Here is a 25058-nt window from a genome sequence, read left to right on the forward strand (position 1 = left end):
CACAGTGACGCACACCTATAGTCCCCAGCTACTCAGGAGGCTGAGGCAGGAGGACTGCTTGAGCCCAGGAGTTCAAGTATGCAGTAAGCTATGATCGTACCATTGCACTCCAGTCTGGGTGACAGAGCGAGACCCTGTCTCAAAAAAAGGGGAGGTGGCGGGGGGTACGTAGACATTCATGTACAGTACCAGAAAGGAGGCAATAGAGAATAGAACAAAAGCAAAGTATGAAGAAAAAATGGTCAAGAATCTTCCAAACTCAATGAAAAATGTTAAGGCAAAGATTCAAGCATTCTATATACCCCAGCAAGATTTTTCTTTTTTTCTTAAAAAAAAGGCCACATCTAGGCATATCATAGTAAAAATGCTAAAAACCAAAGGCAAGACTGAATTTTTTTTTTTCAACTTTTAAGTTCAGGGGTACATGTGCAGGATTGTTACATAAGTAAATGTGTGTCATGGGAGTCTATTGTACAGATCATTTCATCACCCAGGTATTAAGCCTGGTACCTATTAGTCATTTTTCCTGATCCTCTCCCTCCTCCCACCCTCCACCCTCAATTAGGCCCCAGTGTGTGTTGTTCCCCTCTATGTGTTCAGATCATTCAGCTCCCACTTATAAGTGACAGCATGCAGTATTTGACTTTTCTCTTCCTGCATTAGTTTGCTGAGGATAATGGCTTCCACCTTCATCCATGTCCCTGCAAAGGACATAATCTTGTTCTTTTTAATGGCTGCACAGTATTCCATGGTATATATGTACCACATTTTCTTTATCCAGTCTATTATTGACAGGCATTTAGGCTGATTCCATGTCTCTGCTACCGTGAAGAGTGCTGCAATGAACATACATGTGCATGTGTCTTTATAATAGAGTGATTTATATTCCTTTGGTTATATATATACCCACTAATGAGATTTATGGGTTGAATGGTATTTCTATCTTTAGGTCTTTGAGGAATTTCCACACAGTCTTCCACAACAGTTGAACTAATTTACACTCCCACCAACCGCGTATAAGCATTCCTTTTTCTCCACAACCTCGCCAGCATCTGTGATTTTCTGACTTCTTAATAACACCCATGCTGACTGGTGTCATTGTGGCTTTGATTTACATCTCTCTAATGATCAGTGATGTTGAGCTTTATTTCATCTGATTCTTGCCCACAAGTACGTCTTCTTTTGAAACATGTCTCTTCATGTCCTTTGCCCACATTTTAATGGATTCTTTTCCTCGTAAATGTGTTTTAAGTTCTTCTAGATGCTGGATATTAGACCTCTGTCAGATACGTAGTTTGCAAAAATTTTCTCCCATTCTGTGGGTTGTCTGTTTACTCTGTTGATAGTTACTTTTGCTGTGCAGAAGCTCTTTCATTTAACTGGATCCCATTTGCCAATTTTTGCTTTTGTTGCAATTGCTTTTGCCATCTTCCTCATGAAACTTTGCCCAGGCCTATGTCCTGAATGGTACTGCCTATGTTGTCTTCCAGGGTTTTTATAGTATGGGGTGTTATATTTTAGTTTTATTTCATCTTAATTTTTGCATATGGTGTAAGGAAAGGGTCTAGTTTCAATCGACCTGCATATGGCTAGCCAGTTATCCCAGCACCATTTAATGGTCCTTTCCCCATTGCTTGTTTTTGTCAAGTTTGTCAAAAATCAGATAGTTGTAGGTGTGAGGTCTTATTTCTAGGTTCTCTATTCCATTCCATCGGTGTATGTCTCTGTTCTTGTACCAGTACTATGTTATTTTGGTTACAGGAGCTCTGTGGTATAGCTTGAAGTTGGGTAGCATGATGCCTCCAGTTTCGTTCTTTGGCAAAACTAAATCTTAAAAGTAGTCAAAACAGAAAGACATTATATTCAAAGAAACAGATAAAAAATTTTTGCTAACTTTGCAACAAAAATACTGGAAAGCAGAGAGAATGGAATGTCTTCAAATTTCTGAAAGAAAGTAACTGTGAATCTAGAATCTAATGCACAGAAACAATACCCTTCAAAAACAAAAACAAGTACATTTTCAGATAAATGCAAAGTATATTTGACAACTGACGTTTACCAAAAAAAAGGACTAAAAGAAGTTACATAGGCCAAAAAAAAAAGTTAAAAAGTTCCTAACCTACAGGAAAGAATGGAAATGCAGCATAAAGTGAAGAGCATCATAAAGAGTAAATACATGTGTAAACAAACACTGACTGTACAAAGCAGTAATATCTAATGAATATTAAAATGTGTACAATAGGCCAGCACGATGGCTAATGCCTACAATCCCAGCACTTTGGGAGGCAGATGCGGGTGGATCACTTGAGGTCAAGAGTTCAAGACCAGCCTCCCCAACATGGTGAAACCTCATCTCTACTAAAAACACAAAAATTAGCTGGGTATGGGGGCACACACCTGTAATCCCAGCCACTTGGGAGGCTGAGGCAGGAGAACTGCATGAACTCAGGAGTCGGAGGTTGCAGTGAGCCAAGATTGTAGCACTGTACTCCGGCCTGGGCAACAGAGTGAGACTCCATGTCAAAAAAAAAAAAAAAAAGTGTATAATAAACATGCAGAGCAATAATGCAAAAAGCAGAAGGATAAGTGAAGTTCAGATGTTCTAAGTTCCTAGCATTGTTAGGGAAATAGTAAAAGTAAATATTTTCAGTAGACTGTAATAAGTCAATGATACATGTTGTAATCTTTAGGACAATCACTAAAAGACTAAGATGTCAGGCTATATGAAACAATAAAACCCACTTATAAGAGATGTATCTTAAATATAAGAATACAGAAATGTTGAAAGTAGAAGAATACAAAATGCTTTACCGCACTAGCACTAATCAAAAGAAAACTGATGTCAGACAAACTAGATTTTAAGACAAGAAGTATCAGCTGGGCGCAGTGGCTCACGCCTGTAATCCCAAAACTTTGGGAGGCTGAGGCAGGAGGATCACCAGAGGTCAGGAGTTTGACACCAGCTATGGTCAACATGGTGAAACTCTGTCTCTACTAAAAATACCAAAATTAGCCAGGTGTGGTGGTGGGCGCCTGTGGTCCCAGCTACTCGGGGGGCTGAGGCAGGAGAATCACTTGAACCCAGGAGGTGCAGTTTGCAGTGAGCCGAGATCGCGCCTCCAGCTTGGGTGACAAGAGCAAAACTCTGCCTCAAAAAAAAAAAAAAAAAAAAAAAAAAAGACAAGAAGTATCAAAGATACAGACATTTCGTAATAATACAGTAATCAATTCATTAGAAATTGGTGTATGCATATCTAGAATTATGAATTATATATATATATATATATACACCTTTCAAGTGAACATAGAACATTAATCTGAAACCATATGCTGAATCAAAACACGAGCCTCATTTCAAATGACTGAATTCATTCAGAGTATGTTCTCTCAAGGGAACTAAATCAAAAAATTACTAACCCCTAGAAAAACTGTAAAAGTTGACATTTATTTGGAAATATGTCTTCACAATATGCTAGTGAAGAAATCAAATGCAGACAGGTCATATAACAATTTGTGACATGTAGCTGAAGTTATGCTTGGAGGGAAATCTGTAACCTTAAATGCTTATATTGAAAAAGAAGACTGAGAAGAATTATTTAAGTATCTACCTCAAGAAATTAGAAAAGACAAAAAGTTAAACCCGAAAAGACAGAAAAAAAAAAAAAAGGACACAATTAATGAAATCAAAAGCAAAGGTACAACATAAGACTTCAGGAAAAAAAATGAAAAATTAGTTCTTGGAAAGATTAACAAAATTGGTAGACTGGAGGAAGACTGAACAAATGAAAAAGGTCACAAAGTATCAATTTCACTAGTGAAAAAGAGACAGGTCCTACTGAAGAACAATTAGTCGTGCTATTATACATTGAGAATTAATGTAAAGATAGACAAGTAGACTAATGGGACAGAAGTGAGATGTAACAAACTCACACATGTATGAAAAATATGAGCTCTTTACTTGATGGAAATGGGTCAACTAGATATGGACATTGTTTTTAAATGAATCTTGACCTCTTCCTTGCTCCATTCACAAAAATCAATTCCATATGTACGTCTAAAAGAAAAAGATAATAATGCATCTAGAAAAAAACACAGGCAAATACGTTCATCTCCTTGGAGCATGCAAAGATTTCTTAAACATGACTCAAAAAACCTCAACCTATTTATGATTCAATGTTATTATATAAAGCTGAAAAAGTCAGAAATAATCTGGGATGTGAGAAGTTAGAATTCTGTTTATTCGGGAAGAGGTGGTGTGCGTATTAGGCAGAAAGCAGGCCCAAAAAGATATCTAGGATGCTGATAATATTCTGGGGTTCTTTAAGTATGGATTACATAGGTACATCCACTTGTTAAAACTCATTGCGTTGAACACTTAGAATACTATGCTTTAGTATAGTATACTATAATATATAGAATACTATGCTTTATGTGTGTTACACTTCGACCACAAAGAGAGAAAAAACTGATAAAATTAACTTCTGTTAAAAAAACAACAGTGCGAAATTGAAGATTTCTATAAGATATATACTCATCAAAAGACTCATAGCCAAGACAGAGAATAACCAGAAATAAATACAAAAAAAGAAAAACCAATAGAAAACTGGACAGAAGACTTGAAGACTTGAACTATAACCTCTTCATGGAAGAGGTTATAGAAATGACCAATAAACATATGAAAAGATACACACTTCCATTAGTCATCGCATCAAGAAAATAAAAATTAAAACCACAAGAGCTATTATACCACCAACCCACCTACATCACTACAATGAAAAGGGTAAACAATACTAAATGTTCACAAGAATGTAGAGCAACTGAAATTCTCACATGTTGCTACTCAGAATTTAAATGGGTACAAACACTTTGCAAAACTATTCAGCAATACCTACCAGGCTTATTATATGAACATCCTATGACCCAGCAATTCTAATCCTAGGTGTATAACATAAATGTCTATACATGTTCATCAAAAGTCATTATCAGAAAATTCATAGCAATGCTATCTGTAATAGTCAAACTAGACACACCCTAAATGTCATGTCCATCACTAGTAGAAAAGGATAATATACTGCTGGTATAGTCACAATGTAACACAAGCAATGGAGATGAGTGAAATAGTGTCACATGCAACAACATGAATAAATCTCATAAACATAACAAAGTAACACACAAAAGAATAGATATTAAAGGTTGAGTATCCCTAATCTGAAAATTGAAATCCAAAATGCTCCAAAATCTGAAACTTTGAGGACCACCATGACACACAAAGGAAATGCTCATTGGAATATTTGGATTTCAGATTAAGGATGCTCAACTGGTATAATGCAAATAAAGGCCCCCAAAAATACGAAATCTGAAACACTTCTGGTCCTAAGCATTAAGGGAAACTCAACCTGTATATGATTCAATTTTATAATATAAAACTCAAAAAGTCAGAAATAATCTAGGATACAAGAAGTTAGAATTTTGTTTTTCAGGAAGAGGTGGTGTGTGTATTAGGCAGAAAGTAGGCACAAAAAGACATCTAAGATGCTGATAATATTCTGGGGTTCTTTAAGTATGGATTACACAGGTACATCCACTTGTTAAAATTCATTGTGCTGAACACTGAAGATACTATGCTTTATATGTGTTATACTTCAAGAAAAAGTATACCCAAGGGAAAAAAAGTAATTCTAAATACAGAAAAACTCTATACTAAAACTTTCATTTCAACACTAAGGGGAGCATGCTTTAAAATTAGTATGTGCATATATAGTACATGTAATTATACATATACATAAATAAAACATTAGACAGTCAAAATTATATCTACACTAAACACTTTATAACAATGTGTTGTCCAGCTGTTACCCTCTCCCTCATCTGTTATATTATCTTGGACTTAATCTCCCTTAACCCCCCAATACTGCCAAATGTTTGTAGAGGCCACAACAGTGGTAACTTGAAAATTCACTTATGTCCCGTTCAGCAGCCTAAGACTAAGTGGTTGGTACTAACAGCTGATGGGTGACTCACAGCCAGGACCTAGCCCTGCCTCATCTTTTCTGCCTTTCCGTGACTAATGCCTCATGCCCACTAAGGTCAGAGACAGGACAGAAATTCATGCATCTGGCTCTTTGGCATATGTAGTTTTATACCTCTCAGGATTTTGTCACCATTTTTCATTTTCTCTGTTCGTTAACTATGTAAATTTTAATCATATAATCATCTTTTAAACTTTTTCAATAACAAAAAATCTGAATATTTTCTTTTCATAGAAAAAGCTCTTCTAATAGTATGCATTATTCTAAAACTCATTTTAACATCCTTACAACAAAATAATTAAATTGTAGATATTACCTTATAAATAATTGCATAAGATTTCACCCAAAACTTTATTCTATCATGTTTCAACTATATTTCTGTCATTAGTAAGCAGGATAAACTTACCAGCTAGGGAAGCTTTCTTGTAATCCATCTAACTCTTTTTATTTTAATATTTTTTTGAGACAGGGTCTTGTTAGGTTGTTAAGGGCGGTCTCAAACTCCTGGTCTCAAGCAGTTCTCCCACCTCAGCCTCCCAAGTAGCTAGGATTACACGCAGAGGCCACCCTGCCCAGCTTATGAGACATATCTCGCTTGGTCATCCAAGCGAGTGAGAGTGCAGTGGCAAGATCAGAACTCACTGCAAGCTCAACCACTTGGGCTCACGTGAACTTCCTACCCCAGCCTCCCAAGTAGCTGGGACCACAAGTGTGCCACCATCATGCCCTGCTAAACTTTTTATTTTTATTTTTTGTAGAGACAGGGTCTCCCTATGTTGCTCGGTTTGGTCTCTAACTCCTGGGCTCATGCAATCCTCTCTCCTTTGGCCCCTCAAAGTGCTGGGATTACAGGCATGAGCCAACTGCACCCAGCCCTCCACTTAACTCTTAATAAGCAACACTAAATATCTATTATTCTTGTTTTATTGGTCATCTCTTCACCACATATTATAGTGTCCACAGGAAAAAAATTATAAGAAAATAGTATAACTCCTTAGCACTGTTACCTCTACATAATGTTAACACACCATTCCCTTGCATACTGATTTATTCTTTCAACATCTATATAGGTTTCTGACTCCTGGAACAATTCACATCAACATCACACCTACCACCAGAAAGCAGGTGTCAAACGTTCCCCTTCTTTGTAAGAACCATATACAGTACTCACTTCTGCAGCACATATACTAAAAATTGGGATGATAATAGAGAAAAGATCAACATGACCCCTGCTCAAGGATGACATGCAAATTTGTGAAGCATTCCATATTTTTTAGGCACTCTTAACACACACACACACACACACACACACACACACACACACACACACAAACGGTTAACTATGGGAGATGCGGGATATGTTAATTTACTTGACTGTAGTAATTACTTCACTACATATATGCATATCAAAACATTATGTTGTGTACCTTACATATAGACAATAAAAAAGAAAAAAGAACCATATACAAACCTTATATGTAAGTACTTTATTATAGCCTTTTTGGTAACTATAAAACATCTGCATCACTGTGAATTAGAAATGGAGAAATGTTACTATATTTTACAAAAGGAAACAATCATGAGGAACTTAAATTAACTTTTCCAATATAGTGATTCACTAAAAGCATCAAAAACCACAAACTCAGGTTTTCCAAAGGCTAAACTTGGGTTCTTCCTCTATACTACTCCCACTGTGAGCACCAGGTAGATAGAAACTTAACTACTTGCTATTACTATGTTTCTCAAAACACGCCCTGCAAAGAATGATCACTAAGCATGTAAGTTTAGAAAAAGCAGAGTTAAACAAGAAAGTTTGTTTAGTATATTAATGACTCATAGGACTCCTGTATTTATGTCTAAGGTTGCAATTTTTTGAAGGTGAAAAATCAGACCTTGGCGATGACCTTGAGCAGTAGGATATAAAGAACTCCCAGACGCTTAGCGTTCCATTAATGGAACACTAGGCATAAATAAGTTAATGTACATTCTGGATTTCCAAGAGCACAGGCCCAAAATGCAGAAGTTCTCAAATTATTTAACTGTCAAAAAGTCACAGAACGCCAATTCCTTTAACTGAACAATGCAGTGCACAATTTAGGAAGTGTTATGCCATGCTTATAAAACAGCTGACACTTGTTAACTGGCTAGTAATTCGCTCTCTTTGTTCAAAACTGCTTTCTTCTGATACAATGTCTATCTCAATTCTCTAGGTTTTGATTAAATACATCAGCAAATACTGAAAATAAAGCATCATTTACTTTCAAATACACTAGGGTAAAAACAAAAAATCCAACCTCAATGATTGATTTATAAAATAGCTAAATATTTACTATTAAGAATAAAAAACATTATCAAATATTATCTTTTGCTATTCCGAAAAAACTACTCCCTTTAATTTGCTATCCCCTCTAACTACTCATTCTCTGAAAGGATGTAGCCTCCAAATTCCCACAAACCAATCTCTGTTTAACCCCTTTAAAACTTGTAACCTTTAAACAGGCTTTAAGCTGCTGTCTGTCAGTTTCCTGTTCCTTCCTGTTTCTTCTTCTTTTTTTTTTTTTTTTTTTTTTGAGACGGAGTCTCGCTCTGTCGTCCAGGCTGGAGTGCAGTGGCATGTACGATCTAGGCTCACTGCAAGCTCCGCCTCCCTGGCTCACACCATTCTCCTGCCTCAGCCTCCCGAGTAGCTGGGACTACAGGCACCCGCCACCATGCCCGGCTAATTTTTTGTATTTTTAGTAGAGACAGGGTTTCACCATGTTAGCCAGGATGGTCTCGATCTCCTGACCTCGTGATCCACCCGCCTCAGCCTCCCAAAGTGCTGGGATTACAGGTGTGAGCCACCGTGCCCAGCCTCCTGTTCCTTCTTTACATGTAAGAAGATTAAAAGTCACCACTCCATCCTAACAAGTAAAAAGCTAAGCAAACTGAAAAACCAATAGCTGTAGTTAGATCCTTCAGAGAAGTGAGGTCACAGGGCAAACCACTGTTCCCCAAAATTGAGAGACAGGTAGGCAGATAGAGAAAAATCTCAGGTCATCAGAGCAGAAACCCACAAGCAGAAACTTCCTTGGGAACCAGTGCCAGGGTAAGAAAGCCTCAACTATAATGACAAATTGCTGGAGACTCAGTGCCAACAAATGACAATTAAAAACTCCAGGAGGATCCAGTCATGTGAGGCCCTGACACTCTTGTGAATTTTACCTCCAGGAGCTCTACTATGCCCTTACAGTAAATATCAGAGAAAAATCCCTTTGTGCTTCTGGTAGGGGGAAGGAAAAAAGAACAATTTTGAAATATGCCAGAGCAATCAGTTCTTAACAAGGCCTGCCTTGAACAGAAACTAATTTACCAGAGCCTAACCTACCTGTGGGTAAAGAAGTACTGTTAACAACTCCAGTTCACTTCAGCCTTTCACAAGAGGGAAGGGAAATACCAAATTCCAGCCCTTTCTAGCCATTCTGTCCCACCTAAAGGTGACAGGGATAAGGGTGGGGGACTGAGAAACAATGGTTACGTTCACAGTCCAGGAGCACAGGTTCACCAAAAAACTGGGACCTAATACTAGGACTACACAATGCCTCCCTTATAACTACATCACTAAAGGCCTATTTGCAGCAGTTCCTTTTACCTAGTACATCATGTATACTTTTCAATAAAAAATTACAAGACATAATAAAAGGCAAAAAACAGCTTGAAGAGACAGAGCAAGCATCAAAAACAGACATGTCAGGAATTCTGGAGTTACCAGACTGGGAATTTTTTAAAATTATGATTAATATGCTAGGTGCTTTATGAAAAAAGGTAGACAATATGCAAATACATAGACAATGTAAGCAGAGAAATGGAAATTCTAAGAAAGGATAAAAAGAAATGTTAGAAATCAAAAGCAACGTAACAGAAATGAAGAATGTCTTTAATGGCTTCATTAGTAGACTGAACATAGCTAAGGAAAGCATCTCTGAGCTTAAGGGTCTAACAACAGAAACTACTTCCAAAACTGAAAAGCAAAGAAAAAAAAGAGGAAAAAGAAAGAGTAGAACATTCAAGAACTGTAGGAAACTAAAAAAGGTGTAACTTAAATACACTGGTAACACAAGGAAACAATAATGACTAAGAATTTCCAAGTTCATATCAGACACCAAACCACAGATCCATAAAACTCAGATAACATTAAGACTGAGGCCCCTAAAAACCTAAAAATAATTTTTAAAAATCTAAGCATATCATATTCAAGCTTCAGAAAATCAAAAGCAAAGAAAAAAATCTTGAAAGAAACCAGAGGCAAAAAACACCTTGCCTACAGAAGACCAGCTTCTCCTTAGAAACAATGCAAACAGGAGAGAAGAATGAAATACTAAAGTGTTGAGAGAAAAAAAACATGAACCTAAAAATTTATACCATGTGAAACTATCCTTCTAGAGTGAAAGAAACATAAAGACATTCTCAGACAAACAAAAATTGAAGACTTGTGTTGCCAGTAGACCTGCCTTGCAAGACACATTAAAATAATTTCATGAAAGAGGATAATGATATAGGTCAGAAACTCAGGAAGAACATGAGAGAACAAGTGAAGGCAAAATAAAAACTTTTATTTTTCTTATTTTTAATTCAGCTAAAAGGTAACAGTTCAAAATAATAGCAATGATGTATCTGCTTGCGTATGCCTATGTATAAGTGAAATGAATGACAAGATAGAAAAGGACAGAAGCAAGGAAACAGGAATATTTTGTTATTATAAAGTACTTACACAACCCATGAAGCAATACAGTACTATTTGACAATGTGCTTGGAAAACTGTAAATGTATATTGCAAGCTCCAGGGCAAACACTTAAGTTAGGAAAAAAAAGAAAAAAAAAAAAGGCTGGGTGTAGTGGCTTACACCTGTAATCCCAACACTTTGGGAGGCCAAGGCAGGCAGATCACTTGAGGTCAGGAATTCAAGACCAGCCTGGCCAACATGGCAAAACCCCATCTCTACTAAAAACACAAAAATTAGCTGGGCGTGGTGGCGCATGCCTGTAATCCCAGCTACCCCGGAGGCTGAGGCAGGAGAACTGCTTGAATATGGAAGGTGGAGGTTGCTGTGAGCAGAGATGGTAACACTGCATTCCAGCCTGGATGACAGAGCAAGACTCCATCTCAAAAAAAAAAAAAAAAAACCAAAACTAGAGGACAGGCGTGGTGCTCATGCCTATAATCCCAGCACTTTGGGAGGCCAAGGTGAGTGGACTGCTTTAGCCCAGGAATTTGAGACCGACCTGGGCAACATGGCAAAACCCTATCTCTACAAAAAAAAGCACAAACAGTAACTAGCCAGGCATGGTGGTGTGCATCTATCGTTCCAGCTACTTAAGAGGCTGAGGTGGGAGGATCACTTGAGCCAGGGAGATGGAGCAGTGAGACAACATCACGCCACTGTACTCCAGCCTGGGTGATACAGTGTCTCAAAAAAATAAATAAATAAATAAATAAAATAAAATAAATATATATATATAACTGATGTGCTCAAAAATGAGAGAAAAATGAAATCATATAAAATAATTAAATCACAAAAGACAGAAAAAGTGCATAACAAAAAGTTACAAAGAAACAGGGCAACAAATAGAAAATCGTAAGAAATATGGTGAATATTAATTTAACTATATCAATAACCACTTTAAACATCAAGTCTAATATACCAGTTAAAAGACACTGTCAAAGTAGACCAAAAAACAAGATCCTACTATATGAACAAGAAACTCATTTTAAATATAAAAACACATACAGATTAAAAGCAAAGGGATGGAGAAAGATACACCACGCTAACGCTAATCAGAAGAAAGTGGGAGCAGCTATATTAATTTCAGACGGAGCCAGCTTCAGAGCATGGAAAGTTACCAGGGATAAAGAGAGGCATTAAGTAATGATAAAGGGATCAATACCTCAAGAAGACCCAATGATCCTTAATATATATATGCCTAACAATGAAGAGTAAAAATTAAAAAAAACCAGAACTTCAAGAGGAAATACATAAATGCACTATTAGAGTTGAGATTTCAACATGGCTCTATCAGGAATGGGCAGATCCAGCCAGCAATAAATCAGTAAAGATATAGTTTAACTCAGCAGCACGTTCAATCAACTGGATATAACTGACATCTATAGACTACTTCATCTAGCAACAGCAGACTGCACATTCTCTCCAAGCTCGAATGAAATATTTACCAACATAGACCACATTCTGGGTAATAACACACCTTAACAAATTTATAAGTATAGAAATCATATAATGTCTACTATCAGACCACAGAATTAAACTAGAAATAAATAACAAAACATAGGAAAATTCCAAAGTACTTCTGAATAAACACATTCATCAAAGAGAAATGTGAAGAGCAATTTTAAAATACTTTAAATTAAAATGAAAATACAATTTAACACTTCTGGGATGCGGCAAAAGCAGTGCTTGGAGGAAAACTTATAGTTTGAATGCACATGTAAGAAAGATAAAAAATCAGTAATCAGAGCTTCAGCTAGGAGCACTGGCACACACTTGTAGTCCCAGTTACCTGGGAGGTGAAGGCAGAAAAATGGATAGAATCCAGAAGTTCTGGACTGTAGTACATTATGCCCAGTAAACCTCCACGATTAGTTTGGTATCAACACCCCTGGGAACAGGACACCACCAGGTTGCCTAAGGAGGGGTGAACCACCCAGGTTGGAAACAGAGCAGGTCAAAACACAGATCAGTAGTGGGATTGCACCTGGGAACAGCCACTGCACTCCAGCTTGAGCCACATAGTGAGACCCTGTCTCTTAAATAAAATTTGTATATAATAATAATCTAAACTTCATCATAGAAAGCAAGAAAGAAAAGCAAATTAACTCCAAAGTAAGCAGATAAAGAGAAATATAGAAATTACAGCAAAAATCAATGAAATTGATAACAGGAAATCAATAGAGTAAATTAACAAACCCAAAAGTAACTTTTCTGAAAAGATCAATAAAACTGATAAGCCTCTAGCCAGACTTACAAAAAAAGACAGAAGACAAATTACTAATATCAGAACTGAAAGAGAAGATCTTTACTAATCGCTACTGACCCCAAAGTCATTAAAAAGATAATAAACTAACATTGTAAATAAATCTACGCCCACAAATTTGCAAAGCTAAATGAAATGGAGCAACTACTTAAAAAACATAATCTGCCAAAACTCACAGAAGTAGAAAAAAAAATCTTGAATAGACCTACATCTATTTAAAAAATTGAATCAATAACTAACTTTCAGAAACAGAGGGAACCAAATCCAGATGGGTTCACTGGTGAATTCTAATAAACATATAAAGAAAAGAATACCAATTCTCTACAGTCTCTTTCAGAGACATAGCAGTTACTTCCTAAGTCATTCTGTGAGGACAATACTAACCTAATACCAAAACCAGACAAAGACATTACAAGAAAAGAAAACTACAGACCAATCTCTTATGAACATAGATGCGAACATCCTCAACCAAATATTAGCAAATTAAATCCAACAATGTACTTACATACCATGATCAAGCAGTATTTACCAAGACTGGCTCAACATTTTTAAAAATCAATGTAATCAATCACATCAGGGTGAAGAAAAATCACATGATCATATTAGTAGATGCAGAAAATCCATTTGACGGTATCCAATACCCAATCATGACTAAAACGCTGAGCAAATTAGGAATAGAAGGGAACTTCCTCAACTTGATAAAAAAAGAAAAAAAAAAATCTACCAAAAAATCTACAGCTAACACCATACTTAATGGTGAGAATGTCAAAGCTTTCCCACCAAGATGGGGAAAAATGCAAGGATGCCTCCTCTTACCACTGTTTTTCAAAATCATACTCAAAGTCCTAGCTAATGTAGTAAAACAGAAAAAGGAAAAAGGTATACTGATTGGAAAAGAAGAAATAATACTGTCTTTGTTCTCAGATGACAGGATTGTCTAGGTAGAAAATTCTAAAGAACTGACAAAAAACCTCATGGAACTAACAAGCAAGGTTGCAGAATACAAGGAAAGCCACTGGCTTTCCTGTTTGTACAAAAGAAACTTAAAACACATTACCATGTACATTAGCAACCAAAAAATGAAATACTTAGGTATAATTCTAACAAAATATGTACAGGATCTATAAAAGAAAAACTACAAAACTATGATGGAAGATAACAAAGAACTAAATAAATGCAGAGATACTCCAAGTTCATGAATAAGATTCAATATCAACATGTCTGTTCTTCCCAACTTGATGTACAGATTTGGCACAATTCCAATCAATATCCCAGCAATTATTTTGTGGATATCAACAAACGGATTCTAAAGTTTTTATGGAGAGGTAAAAGACCTAGAATAGCCAACATAACATTGAAAGAAAAAGTCGGAGGGATTGACACTACTAGACTTATTATAATGCTATAGTAACCAAGATAGTGTGGTATTTCAGAAAAGGACAAATAAATCAATGGAACAGAACAGGAAACCCAGAAACAGACCCAAATAAATATAATCAATTGATCTTTGAAAAAAGAGCAAAGGTATGGATCAAAGACAGACTTTTTAACAAACAGTGCTGGCACAACTAGACAGCCACATGACAAAAAAAAAAAAAAAAAAGAATGTAAACACTCACCTTACAGCCTTCACAAAATTTAACTCAAAATGGATCACGGACCGAAATTAAAATGCAAAACTATAAAACTCCTAGACAATAACAAAAAAGAAAATCTAATGACCTTGGCTATGGTGATGCCTTCTCAGACACAAAAGTCACAATCCATGAAAGAAAAAACGAGTAAGCTGGATTTCATTAAAATTAAAAACTTCTGCTCTGCAAAAAGCAACTGTCAAGAAAATGAAAAGACAAACCATAGACTGGGAGAAAAATATTTTCAAAAGACACATCTGGTAAAGGACTGTTATCCAAAAATATACAAAGAACTCTTCACAACAATAAGAAAACAAACCTGATTTTAAAATGGGCAAAAGACCTGAACAGACATCTCACCAAAGAAGATATAAAGATGGCAAATAAACACATGAAAAGATGTTCAATATCATATGCATTAGACCATTCTTGCATGGCTATAAAGAAATACCTGAGCCTGGGTAATTTATAAGTGGTTTAACTGGCTCATGGTTCTGCAGGCTGTGTAGGAAGCATGGTGTCAGCATCTGCTCAGCTTCTGGGTAGGCTCAGGGAGCTTTTACTCATGGTGGAAGGCAAAGCAGGAACAAACATATCACATGATGTTTGGTGAAAGCAGAGCAAGAGTGAGCAGTGGGCAAGGTGCCACACTTTACAACAACCAGACCTCGTGAAAACAAACTCAATATCAGGAAGATGGCAGCAAGCCATGAGGGATCCTCCCCCATGACCCAAACCCCTCTCACCAGGTCCCACCTCCAACATTAGGAATTACATTTCAACATGAGATTTATTTATTTATTTATTTAGGAGACAGGGTCTCACCCTGTTGCCCAGGTTGGAGTGCCGTGGCACAATCATAGCTCACTGCAGCCTTGACCTCTCAGGCTTAAGTGATCCTCCCCACTCGGTCTCCTGAGTAGCTGGAACCACAGGTGTGCTGACCACCACCTGGCTAATTTTTTCTTTTTGTAGAGACAGAGTCACAGTCTCATGTTGGCCAAGCTGGTCTCAAACTCCTGGCCTCAAGCAATCCTCCCACCTCAGCCTCCCAAAGTGCTGGGATTATAGGTATGAGTCACCACCCTGGCCATAACTACAGATCTAGAGGAGTCACATAGCCAAACCATTATATATCATCATATGTGATTAGAAAACAGCATATTCAAACAAGATATCACTATACACCTTTTACAATGGCCAAAATCCAAAAATCTGGCAATATCAAATGCTGACAAGAATGTAGAGCAACAGGAACTCTCACTCACTACAGGTGGGAATGCAAAATGGTGCAGCCACTATGGAAGACAGTTTGGCAGTTTCTTCCAAAACATACTTTTACTATACTATCCAGCAATCAGGCTTCTTGTTATTTATCCCAATAAATTGAAAACTTCTGGCAACAAAAAACCTGCATACAAATGTTTATAAGCACCTTTATTAATAATTGCCAAAATCCACAAACAACCACTAGCTGACTGGATAAATTATGGTGCATTCAGACAAAAAAAGAAATTAGCTATCAAACCATGGAAAGAAAGAATGAAACCTAAATGCATGTTATTTAGTGAAAGAAGCCAATGTGAAAAGGCTACATACTGTACAATTCCATCTATACAACATCCTGGAGAAGGTAAAACTATGGAGACAGTAAAAAGATTAGTGACTGACAGGGGCTAAGGGGGAAGGAAGAATGAACAGACAAAATAAACAGGATTTTTAGGCAATGAAACTATTTTGTATGACACCACAATGTGGGATACATGTCATTAAACATTTGTGAAAACCTATAGAATGTACAATGCCAAGAATAAACCCTAATGTAAACTATGAACACTGGGTGACAATAATATGCTAATGTAAGTTCATCACTGGAAACAAATGTGCCAGTGTGCTGGATGTCAACAGTGGGAAAAAGAGTGGATGGAATATGGGAACTCTACTTTCCCCTCAATTTTGCCATAAAGCTAAAACTGCTCTAAAAAAATAAAGTTTATTAATTTTTAAAAAGTGAACTAGGGGAAATAAAATTTTTGTGCCTATCTAGAAGTATTCACCATTTTACTCAAACTGCATTCCTGTCCCTTATACACCACCTTTAACCATTAAATCCAATGCCTTTTTTGATTTTGCATCCTCCTTGTCCTCATTGCCTTGAAATAAATCACTGTAAAAATGGAATACAAATGGGTAAAGATGCAAGGCAGAAGGGTTTCACCCAGAACAAGCTATATAACCTGCTAACTGTCAAGAAACATCATTAAATAGCAAAAGTCAAGATGACTGCTCCAGGATATATAACTTAAACTCAAGTGAGTCAACTATTAAGAGTTGATGGGATATAAGGTTGTTGATCCATTCTAACAAAGCTCGAAAGTGACTAATATAGAAACCACAAGGACAATTTATCTATTAACAACAACAACAAAATTAAGCCAGGCACGGTGGCTCATGCCTGTGATCCCAGCACTTTGGGAGGCCAAGGAGGGAGGATCACTCAAGTCCAAGAGTTCAAGACGAGCCTGGGAAATTGGTGAGAACCTGTCTATACAAAAAATAAAGCATTAGCTGGGCATGGTGGCATGCATCTGTAGTCTTAGTTAATAGGAAGGCTGAGGTGGGAAGACCGCTTGAACCTGGGAGGTTGAGGCTGCAGTGAACAGTGATTACACCACTGCACTCCAACCTGAGAAACAAAGCAAGACCTTGTCTCAAAAAATAATAATAATAAAATAAAATACATGCATGCCTGCATGTATCTCTGCCCAGCCTAATCTCCCCTACAAACCTACTAAGTGGGAAGCCAAACTGTAATCCTAAGATTCCCTAATGAAGATTGCCAACTAATAAATTTCAACGAAATTACAAATAGAGGGAAAAACCACCATTTTACAGTATCATTACAAGAAAATAAATGATTCAGGTAAAAATAATCAACGGCTATTAAAACCAATGGGTACTTATTATTTATTAATTATAAAGGGAAAGGTATTTTTCATAATAGCAAAATCTGGTGGAACCCACCTTAACCAAGTCCAAACTTAGGTACATCATCAACAGGATAATTGACGTCATGTGCCCTTATGTACTGAGAACTCATGACCTATGGCATATCTCTGCCAGTAATGGTTAATCTAAGTCTAACTATGAGAAAACAATCAAATACAAATTGAGACACATTCTGCAGAACTATCCTAAACTCTTCAAAAATGTTAATGTTACAAAAGAAATAAAAAGCAAAAAGGACTGTTCTAGATTAAAGGAGACAAAAAAGACATAACAATTAAATGCAGTTCATTAAAACAGACAAATATAAACGACACTATAGGAATAACTGACGATATATGAATAATATATTAATGTTAAATTCATTATATTTGGTTTTGTAGGCTATTGTCCTTATTCTTGGGAAATACATGATAAAGTATTTCAGTGGAAAAGAACAAGATCTCTGCAACTTACTTTTAAACAGTTCAGCAAAAGTAATATATACATGTGTGTATAAAGAGAAAGGGACAAACTAAAATGTGACAAAATATAAAGTTGCTCAGTATTCTTGCAACTTTTCTGCAAATTTCAAATTTTCCAACACAAATACTTGGGGTAAAGTTGAACATGCAATCTGGACCCAAAAAAAAGCCCATATCCAATAAAAACATTTACATAATAACAAGAATAACTCCACCAGAAACAGGTTCCATCCTTGGGCTAAAAAAAGCCCACTCACTTGAACTTAGATGACACCTGACAAGCTAACCCTTAATAAGGCTCCATTTTACATGAGTCCATTATGACCACATCGTTTGCTATAATCCCTATTATTTAAATAAGCCAGTATTACCAAGCAGGTACTGTCAGGTCTTTCTAACCAGAAAACTTGTGTAATTCATTGCACACTGATTTAATTGATTTCGTGTGGTTTAATTCTCTGAGAAAACAATTCTTTCCAAGTTGGTTTGATGACATCATTGCTGCCACTGTTTGAGAAGGAATCTTTATTTTCTGTCATATTACATCAACTTCAAGAATGTCCCAGCTGTATTCAGAAGAATAAATGAAAGTCTGTCATATAATCAAGGTAGGGAGAAACGTGTCCCAACAGAAGAAATAGTAAATGGAGAGGCATAAAATTGCTTCTGGTATATATATATGGTGTGTATATATATATATATATATATATGGTGTGTATATATATGGTATATATATGGTGTGTATATATATGGTATATATATGGTGTGTATATATGGTATATATATATGGTGTGTATATATATGGTATATATATGGTGTGTCTATATATGGTATATATATGGTGTGTATATATATGGTGTATATATATGGTATATATATGGTGTGTATATATATGGTATTTATATGGTGTGTATATATGGTGTGTATATATATGGTATATATATGGTGTGTATATATATGGTATACATATATGGTGTGTATATATATGGCGTGTACATATATGGTATATATATGGCGTGTACATATATGGTATATATCTATGGTGTGTACATATATGGTGTATATCTATGGCGTGTATATATATGGTGTATATCTATGGCGTGTATATATATGGTGTATATCTATGGCGTGTATATATATGGTATATCTATGGCGTGTATATGTATGGTATATATATGGCGTGTATATGTATGGTGTATATATATGGTGTGTATGTATGGTGTATATATATGGTGTGTATATATGGTATATATGGTGGGTATATATGGTGTATATATATGGTGTGCATATATATGGTGTGTATATATATGGTGTATATATATGGTGTGTATATATATGGTGTGTATATATGGTGTATATATTGTGTGTGTATATATGGTGTATATATGGTGTGTATATATGGTGTATATATGGTGTGTGTATATATGGTATATATATGGTGTGTATATATGGTATATATATGGTGTGTATATGGTGTGTATATATACGGTGTATATATATGGTGTGTATATATACGGTGTGTATATATGGTGTGTATATATACGGTGTGTATATATATGGTGTATATATACGGTGTGTATATATATGGTGTATATATTCGGTGTGTATATATATGGTGTACATATACGGTGTGTATATATATATGGTGTACATATACGGTGTGTATATGTATGGTGCGTATATATACGGTGCGTATATATGGTGTGTATATATATGGTGTGTATATATGGTGTGTATATACATGGGGTATATATGGTGTGTATATATATGGTATATATATGGTGTATATATATGGTATATATATGGTGTATATATATGGTATATATGGTGTGTATATATGGTATATATATGGTGTGTATATATGGTATATATACATGGTGTATATATATGGTGTATATATATGGTGTATATATATGGTATGTATATATATGGTGTTCCTTATATATGGTGTATATGTATATGGTGTACATATATGGTATATATATATGTGAGTGTGTGTGTGTATACGTTTATGCATATGTGTATACTGGGTCACAGGTGTAAAATCTATTTCTTTTAGTGAGTCATGGTCAAAATTATATCTGAAGGCCACTACTCTGTAAACAATAGATCCACAAAAGGATTTTAAGAAAGTATAAAATTTGTCTACTGAAAGTAAAATAAAGCAATTTTTCAAACTGCTGGGAGTTTCAAATTCAATTTAGTTGCTTTCTACCAGTAATTTTTAAGTAGAGTATAACAGAATTAAAATGAAAATAGAATTATATCACAAGTGGTAATTTAAAAGGTTATTTTTCATTAAACCTTTGCAGTTTTTTTTTTTTAATTTAAATATACACATAAGCTCTGTGTCATAATGTATCAGGAATTTCTTAATTTTTACTTGGGTTGAAGTTAAACATTTTGAAAGCCAATAATAAAGAGTTATCAATTGGCTGAGGAAGAGATCAGTAAAAGGGAAAAAAGTAACAGACCACTCTAATAGGAGAAGAAAGAGAAAATGAGGGTGTGAATCAAAGTAAAGGAAATAAAAAAGAAATGTTAGATCCTTTTGGGAGGCCAAATGCGAGTGGATCACTTGAGGTCAGGCATTCGAGACCAGCCTTGCCAACATGTGAAACCCTGACTCTACTAAAAAAATACAAAAATTAGCCAGGGGTGGTGGCACGCGCCTGTAATCCCAGCTACTCGGGAGGCTGAGGCATGAGAATTGCTTGAAGCGGGAGGTGGAGGTTTCAGTGAGCCAAGATCATGCCACTGCACTCCAGCCTCGGCTACAGAGCGAAACTCCATCACAAAATAATAATAATAAAAGAAAGATGTTAGATCTATTTCGGAGGTAGAATAGAACAATCTAGATAACTGGTTAGAGTGGGAAAGGAGAAAAAGAGACCGACTAGCCGGGCATGGTGGCTCAGACCTGTAACCCCAGCACTCTGGGAGGCTGAGGCAGGCAGATTACCTAGGGTCAGGAGTTCGAGAGCAGCCTGGCCAACATGGCGAAATCCCATCTCTATTAAAAATACAAAAATTAGCTGGGCATGGTGGTGTGCGCCTATGATCCCAGCTACTCAGGAGGCTGAGACAGAAGAATCGCTTGAACCTGGGAGGTGAAGGGTTGCGGTGAGCCAAGATCGCGCCATTGCACTCCAGCCTAGGCGACAGAGCGAGACTTTGTCTCAAAAAAAAAAAAAGAAAAAGAAAAAGAAAAAGAGACTGACTGAAATCTTAAAAAAGTTTTTAAATAAAAAGTTAAGAAGAGAATTGCATTACAATTCCACATATCTACACTACAATGCTATGCACAAGCCATTACCATAGCATTCAAAGCATAACACAATTTTTCTCCTATTATATTTAAACTTTTATTCCACTGTACTCTCTCAAGGGCCCTGTACACTAAGAAGATAATACCATTTCCACAAAAATTAATTAAAAGGTACCATTCATTGCCAGGCGTGGTGGCTCACGCCTGTAATCCCAGCACTTTGGGAGGCCGAGGAGGAAGGATCACGAGGTCAAGAAATCAAGACCATCCTGGCCAACATAGTGAAACCCCATCTCTACTAAAAAATATAAAAATTAGCTGGGCGTGGTGGCACTCGCCTGTAGTCCCTGCTACTCGGGAAGCTGAGGCAGAAGAATCGCTTGAACCCGGGAAGTGGAGGTTGCAGTGAGCCGAGATCACACCACTGCACTACAGCCTGGCGACAGAACAAGACTCCATCTCAAAATAAATAAATAAATAAATAAATAAATAAATGGTACCATTATCTCCGCAGCACTTTAAAAGTTGTATGATTTCTGACACTAACTTTAATGTTAAATGTTATTCCATCACATAGATAAGGTTCTTAAAAAACAATGTCAAAACAAAAATATTAGGTTATTTCCTATTCACTTCTGTTATAATTTCAAAAACAGCTTCATGATAAAAAGATTTTGATCTCAATGACCATACAAAAGGAAGATATTCAGGAATCCTAATATTAACTAGAGGATATGATTTCCTGTTAGTGTGAGGTTTGTGTTCTTTTTTTCCAAATTCCCTGAGAAATTAATCAGATTTATGTGCTAACCAAACACAAACAAATACAAACAAACAATAGTTATATTCTTTTTAATTACTAATGATGATAAATGTGGAGAATTACTACATGATTCCAAAGAACTACTAAATCTAACTGAAATTTTATTTCTTCTACCACCAGCAATAAAGCATTGCAGTGTCCCCTAAGTCTAAGTAGAGAACAGTTCCACTCCAGATACCTGGATTAGCTTTCTTCATCAAGGAGGAACTAAAAGACAGTAAAATATTCCTAAATTTTCATATGGTCACTACTTAATGCAGTGATTAATAATAATTTCTTCTAAAGCCATGCTTTGGCAGCCACCCTAAAACCCAACTGATGTGAGTGAACAACTAAGCTTACCATCTGCCTACCTACCTGTCTGTCTATAGAGAGAGAGAAAGCCACCTATAGTCACTTAAGTGACATAATGTATGAAAGAATTCCTATATGGTGGCTGTTCAATAAATAAGAAAGCTAACAATGGTTTAATTAAAACACTACAATTACAACCTCACTTCATCACTGATAGGTTCTTAGAAATTGCAGCCTTAAGAAAACAACATACAATAGGTCCTCAACATCATTTCATTGTAACACTGATAAGAAAAAAATTGGGTTTCGTTATATGTTGTTTCATATTTCTGCATTTGTCTTGAAAGAAGATTTAAAAATCTGTCAAAAAGAAAAGGCCTTCAACCTTAAGGAGGTATTTGTTGATACAAATACCTCTAAATAAATGCATATACAGAAGTATCAAAGCTCATTTCTCTATTGCCTGAGATAACCTCCAGAATGCATGCAAGTACATGAATATCCATAAATACTGAACTACCCAAAATAAACACTGTATTAAGTCCCTTAAGATGGCTATAACACCCTAATTCCTCCTCAAAGAACTTCATTCTCCTACTGAAACAATTTTTCTGAAGCATCAAGGAAGAAAAACAGAAGTGGGAATGTAGCATAGTAGTTAAATAGACTTAGGGGTCAAAAGCTTGGGTTTGTATCACTTGGTAGGCTCTGTGACTTGGGAAAGTTACCTAAAACCCTCCACATCTCAATGTCCTCATATGTGAAAATGTTAGCTATAATTATATTTAGGGGGATAGGGATATATACAGATGTATTTTAGATATATATAATATACAAAAACTTAACAGTGATTATTACCTTTGGTAGTAAAAGTAAGGATTGGTTTTTCTTCATATTTTCTAATAGTCTCCAAATTTTCTATAGTAAACATATATTAATCATATTTAGGGGAAAAGTGATTATTTAAAAATTATCTAGAAGCCAAAATGCCCAACATACAATCAAAACTCACCCATCATACCAAGAACCAAGAAAGTCACAACTTGGATGAGAAAAAGAAAATAAACATGTTAATGTTGATGTGTATTAGATGTTGGAAAGGTTTTTAATTTTCAATCAGCTATCATTAAAAACACTTCAACAATCAATTACAAATTCTTTTAAAACAGATTTAAAAAATAGAAAAGTTCAGCAAAGAAAAAGGTTGTAAAATCAACCAAAAGATGATAAAACAAGCTACAATAACAACCAAAAAAAAAAAAAAAACACACAAAAAAAACAGAACTTACTAGATAGGTGAGGAAATGTTGATCAAAGGAGATAAATTTCAGTTAAGAGGAATAAGTTCAAGAGATCTATGGTACAAACATGGTGTCCATAGTTTATAATAATAATTTACTGCATACTTTAAATTGCTACGATTGTGTTTTCAGCACAAAAAAAAAATGCTGAGTACGTAAGGTAACACAGGTTAATTAGCTCAGTTTAGCCATTCCACAATGTATACCTATATCAAAATATCTGTTGTACACAACACACATACACAATTTTTGTCAATTTAAAAATTATTTTTTTCAACTTCATGGGCTCAATAGCAGATGACAGAAGACAGAATCTGTGAACTTGAGGACCAACAGATCAATAGAATTTACCCAATCTGAACAACAGGAAGAAAAATGACTAAAAAGAAGTTAAAAGTCTTGAGGATCTGTAAGACAGTAACGTAAGATCTAACTCCGTATCACTGGAGTCCCAAAGAAAAGAGCATGGAATTGAAAGGGTATTCAAAAATAATGGCTGAAAACATCTGTATTTGGAGAAAAACATAAAGCTACAGATCCAGGAAGTGATCAAATCTCAAATAGGTAAACCCACAGAAACCCTGACATATCACTAAACTTCTGAAAACAAAGATAAAGATTTTGAAAGCAATTACAGAGAAAAGACACATTACCTTATAGGGGAACACCAATTCAAGTGGCAAGAGATTTATCATCTGAAACCACAAAGGACAGAAGAAAAGTGGCACAAAATTTTTCAACTTCTGAAAGAAAAGAATTGTCAACCATAAATCTTATTTGTGGTGAAACTATCTTTCAGGAATAATGGTGAAATAATGACATTTACAGGCAAAAGGAAAACGAATAAATTGTTACTAGCAGACATACCTTTAAATAAGGAAATTCTTCAATAAAAGAAGGAATCTTGAAACACCAAGAAAGAAGAAAAAACAATGAGAAAAGCAGAAATGTAGATAAAAACAACAGACTATCCTTCTACTCCAGAGGTTTTCAAATCATAGTTGATGACTGAAATAAAACTTACAGGCAACAAAAGAAAAAAACAAGTAAGCTGAATTCATCAAAATTAAATTAAATGCATCAAAAGACACTATCAACAAAACTAAAAAGTAGCCTGTGGAATGGGCAAAAATATTTGCTAATCATATAGCTGATGGGGGATTAATATCAAGAACATATAAAGAACTCCTACGAAAACAAAAAAACTCAACTC

At 35.7% G+C, this 25058-nt stretch overlaps 2 protein-coding genes and 1 non-coding gene across 6 annotated transcripts in view; 2 read left to right on the forward strand and 1 right to left on the reverse strand.

Annotated features, from left to right (window-relative positions):
- The window catches only part of LOC130541509 (uncharacterized), a 48189-nt gene extending 24278 nt beyond the window's left edge, over window positions 1-23911 (forward strand). Inside the window, exon 1 of the mRNA XM_057302264.2 lies at window positions 1-23911. This exon is cut by the window's left edge and continues 24278 nt beyond it. Coding sequence (XP_057158247.1) covers window positions 18868-20202 — 1335 coding nt within the window. The 5' untranslated portion in view covers window positions 1-18867 and the 3' untranslated portion in view covers window positions 20203-23911.
- The window catches only part of RASA1 (RAS p21 protein activator 1), a 127675-nt gene that overhangs the window by 85273 nt on the left and 17344 nt on the right, over window positions 1-25058 (reverse strand). The window lies entirely within an intron of this gene.
- On the forward strand, window positions 7193-7303 carry LOC112439910 (U6 spliceosomal RNA). The gene has a single exon (XR_003028137.1). It is a non-coding gene; the product is annotated as a U6 spliceosomal RNA (small nuclear RNA).

The sequence above is a fragment of the Pan paniscus genome, chromosome 4 (genome assembly GCF_029289425.2).
Source record: "Pan paniscus chromosome 4, NHGRI_mPanPan1-v2.0_pri, whole genome shotgun sequence".
NCBI classification, from domain to species: domain Eukaryota; kingdom Metazoa; phylum Chordata; class Mammalia; order Primates; family Hominidae; genus Pan; species Pan paniscus.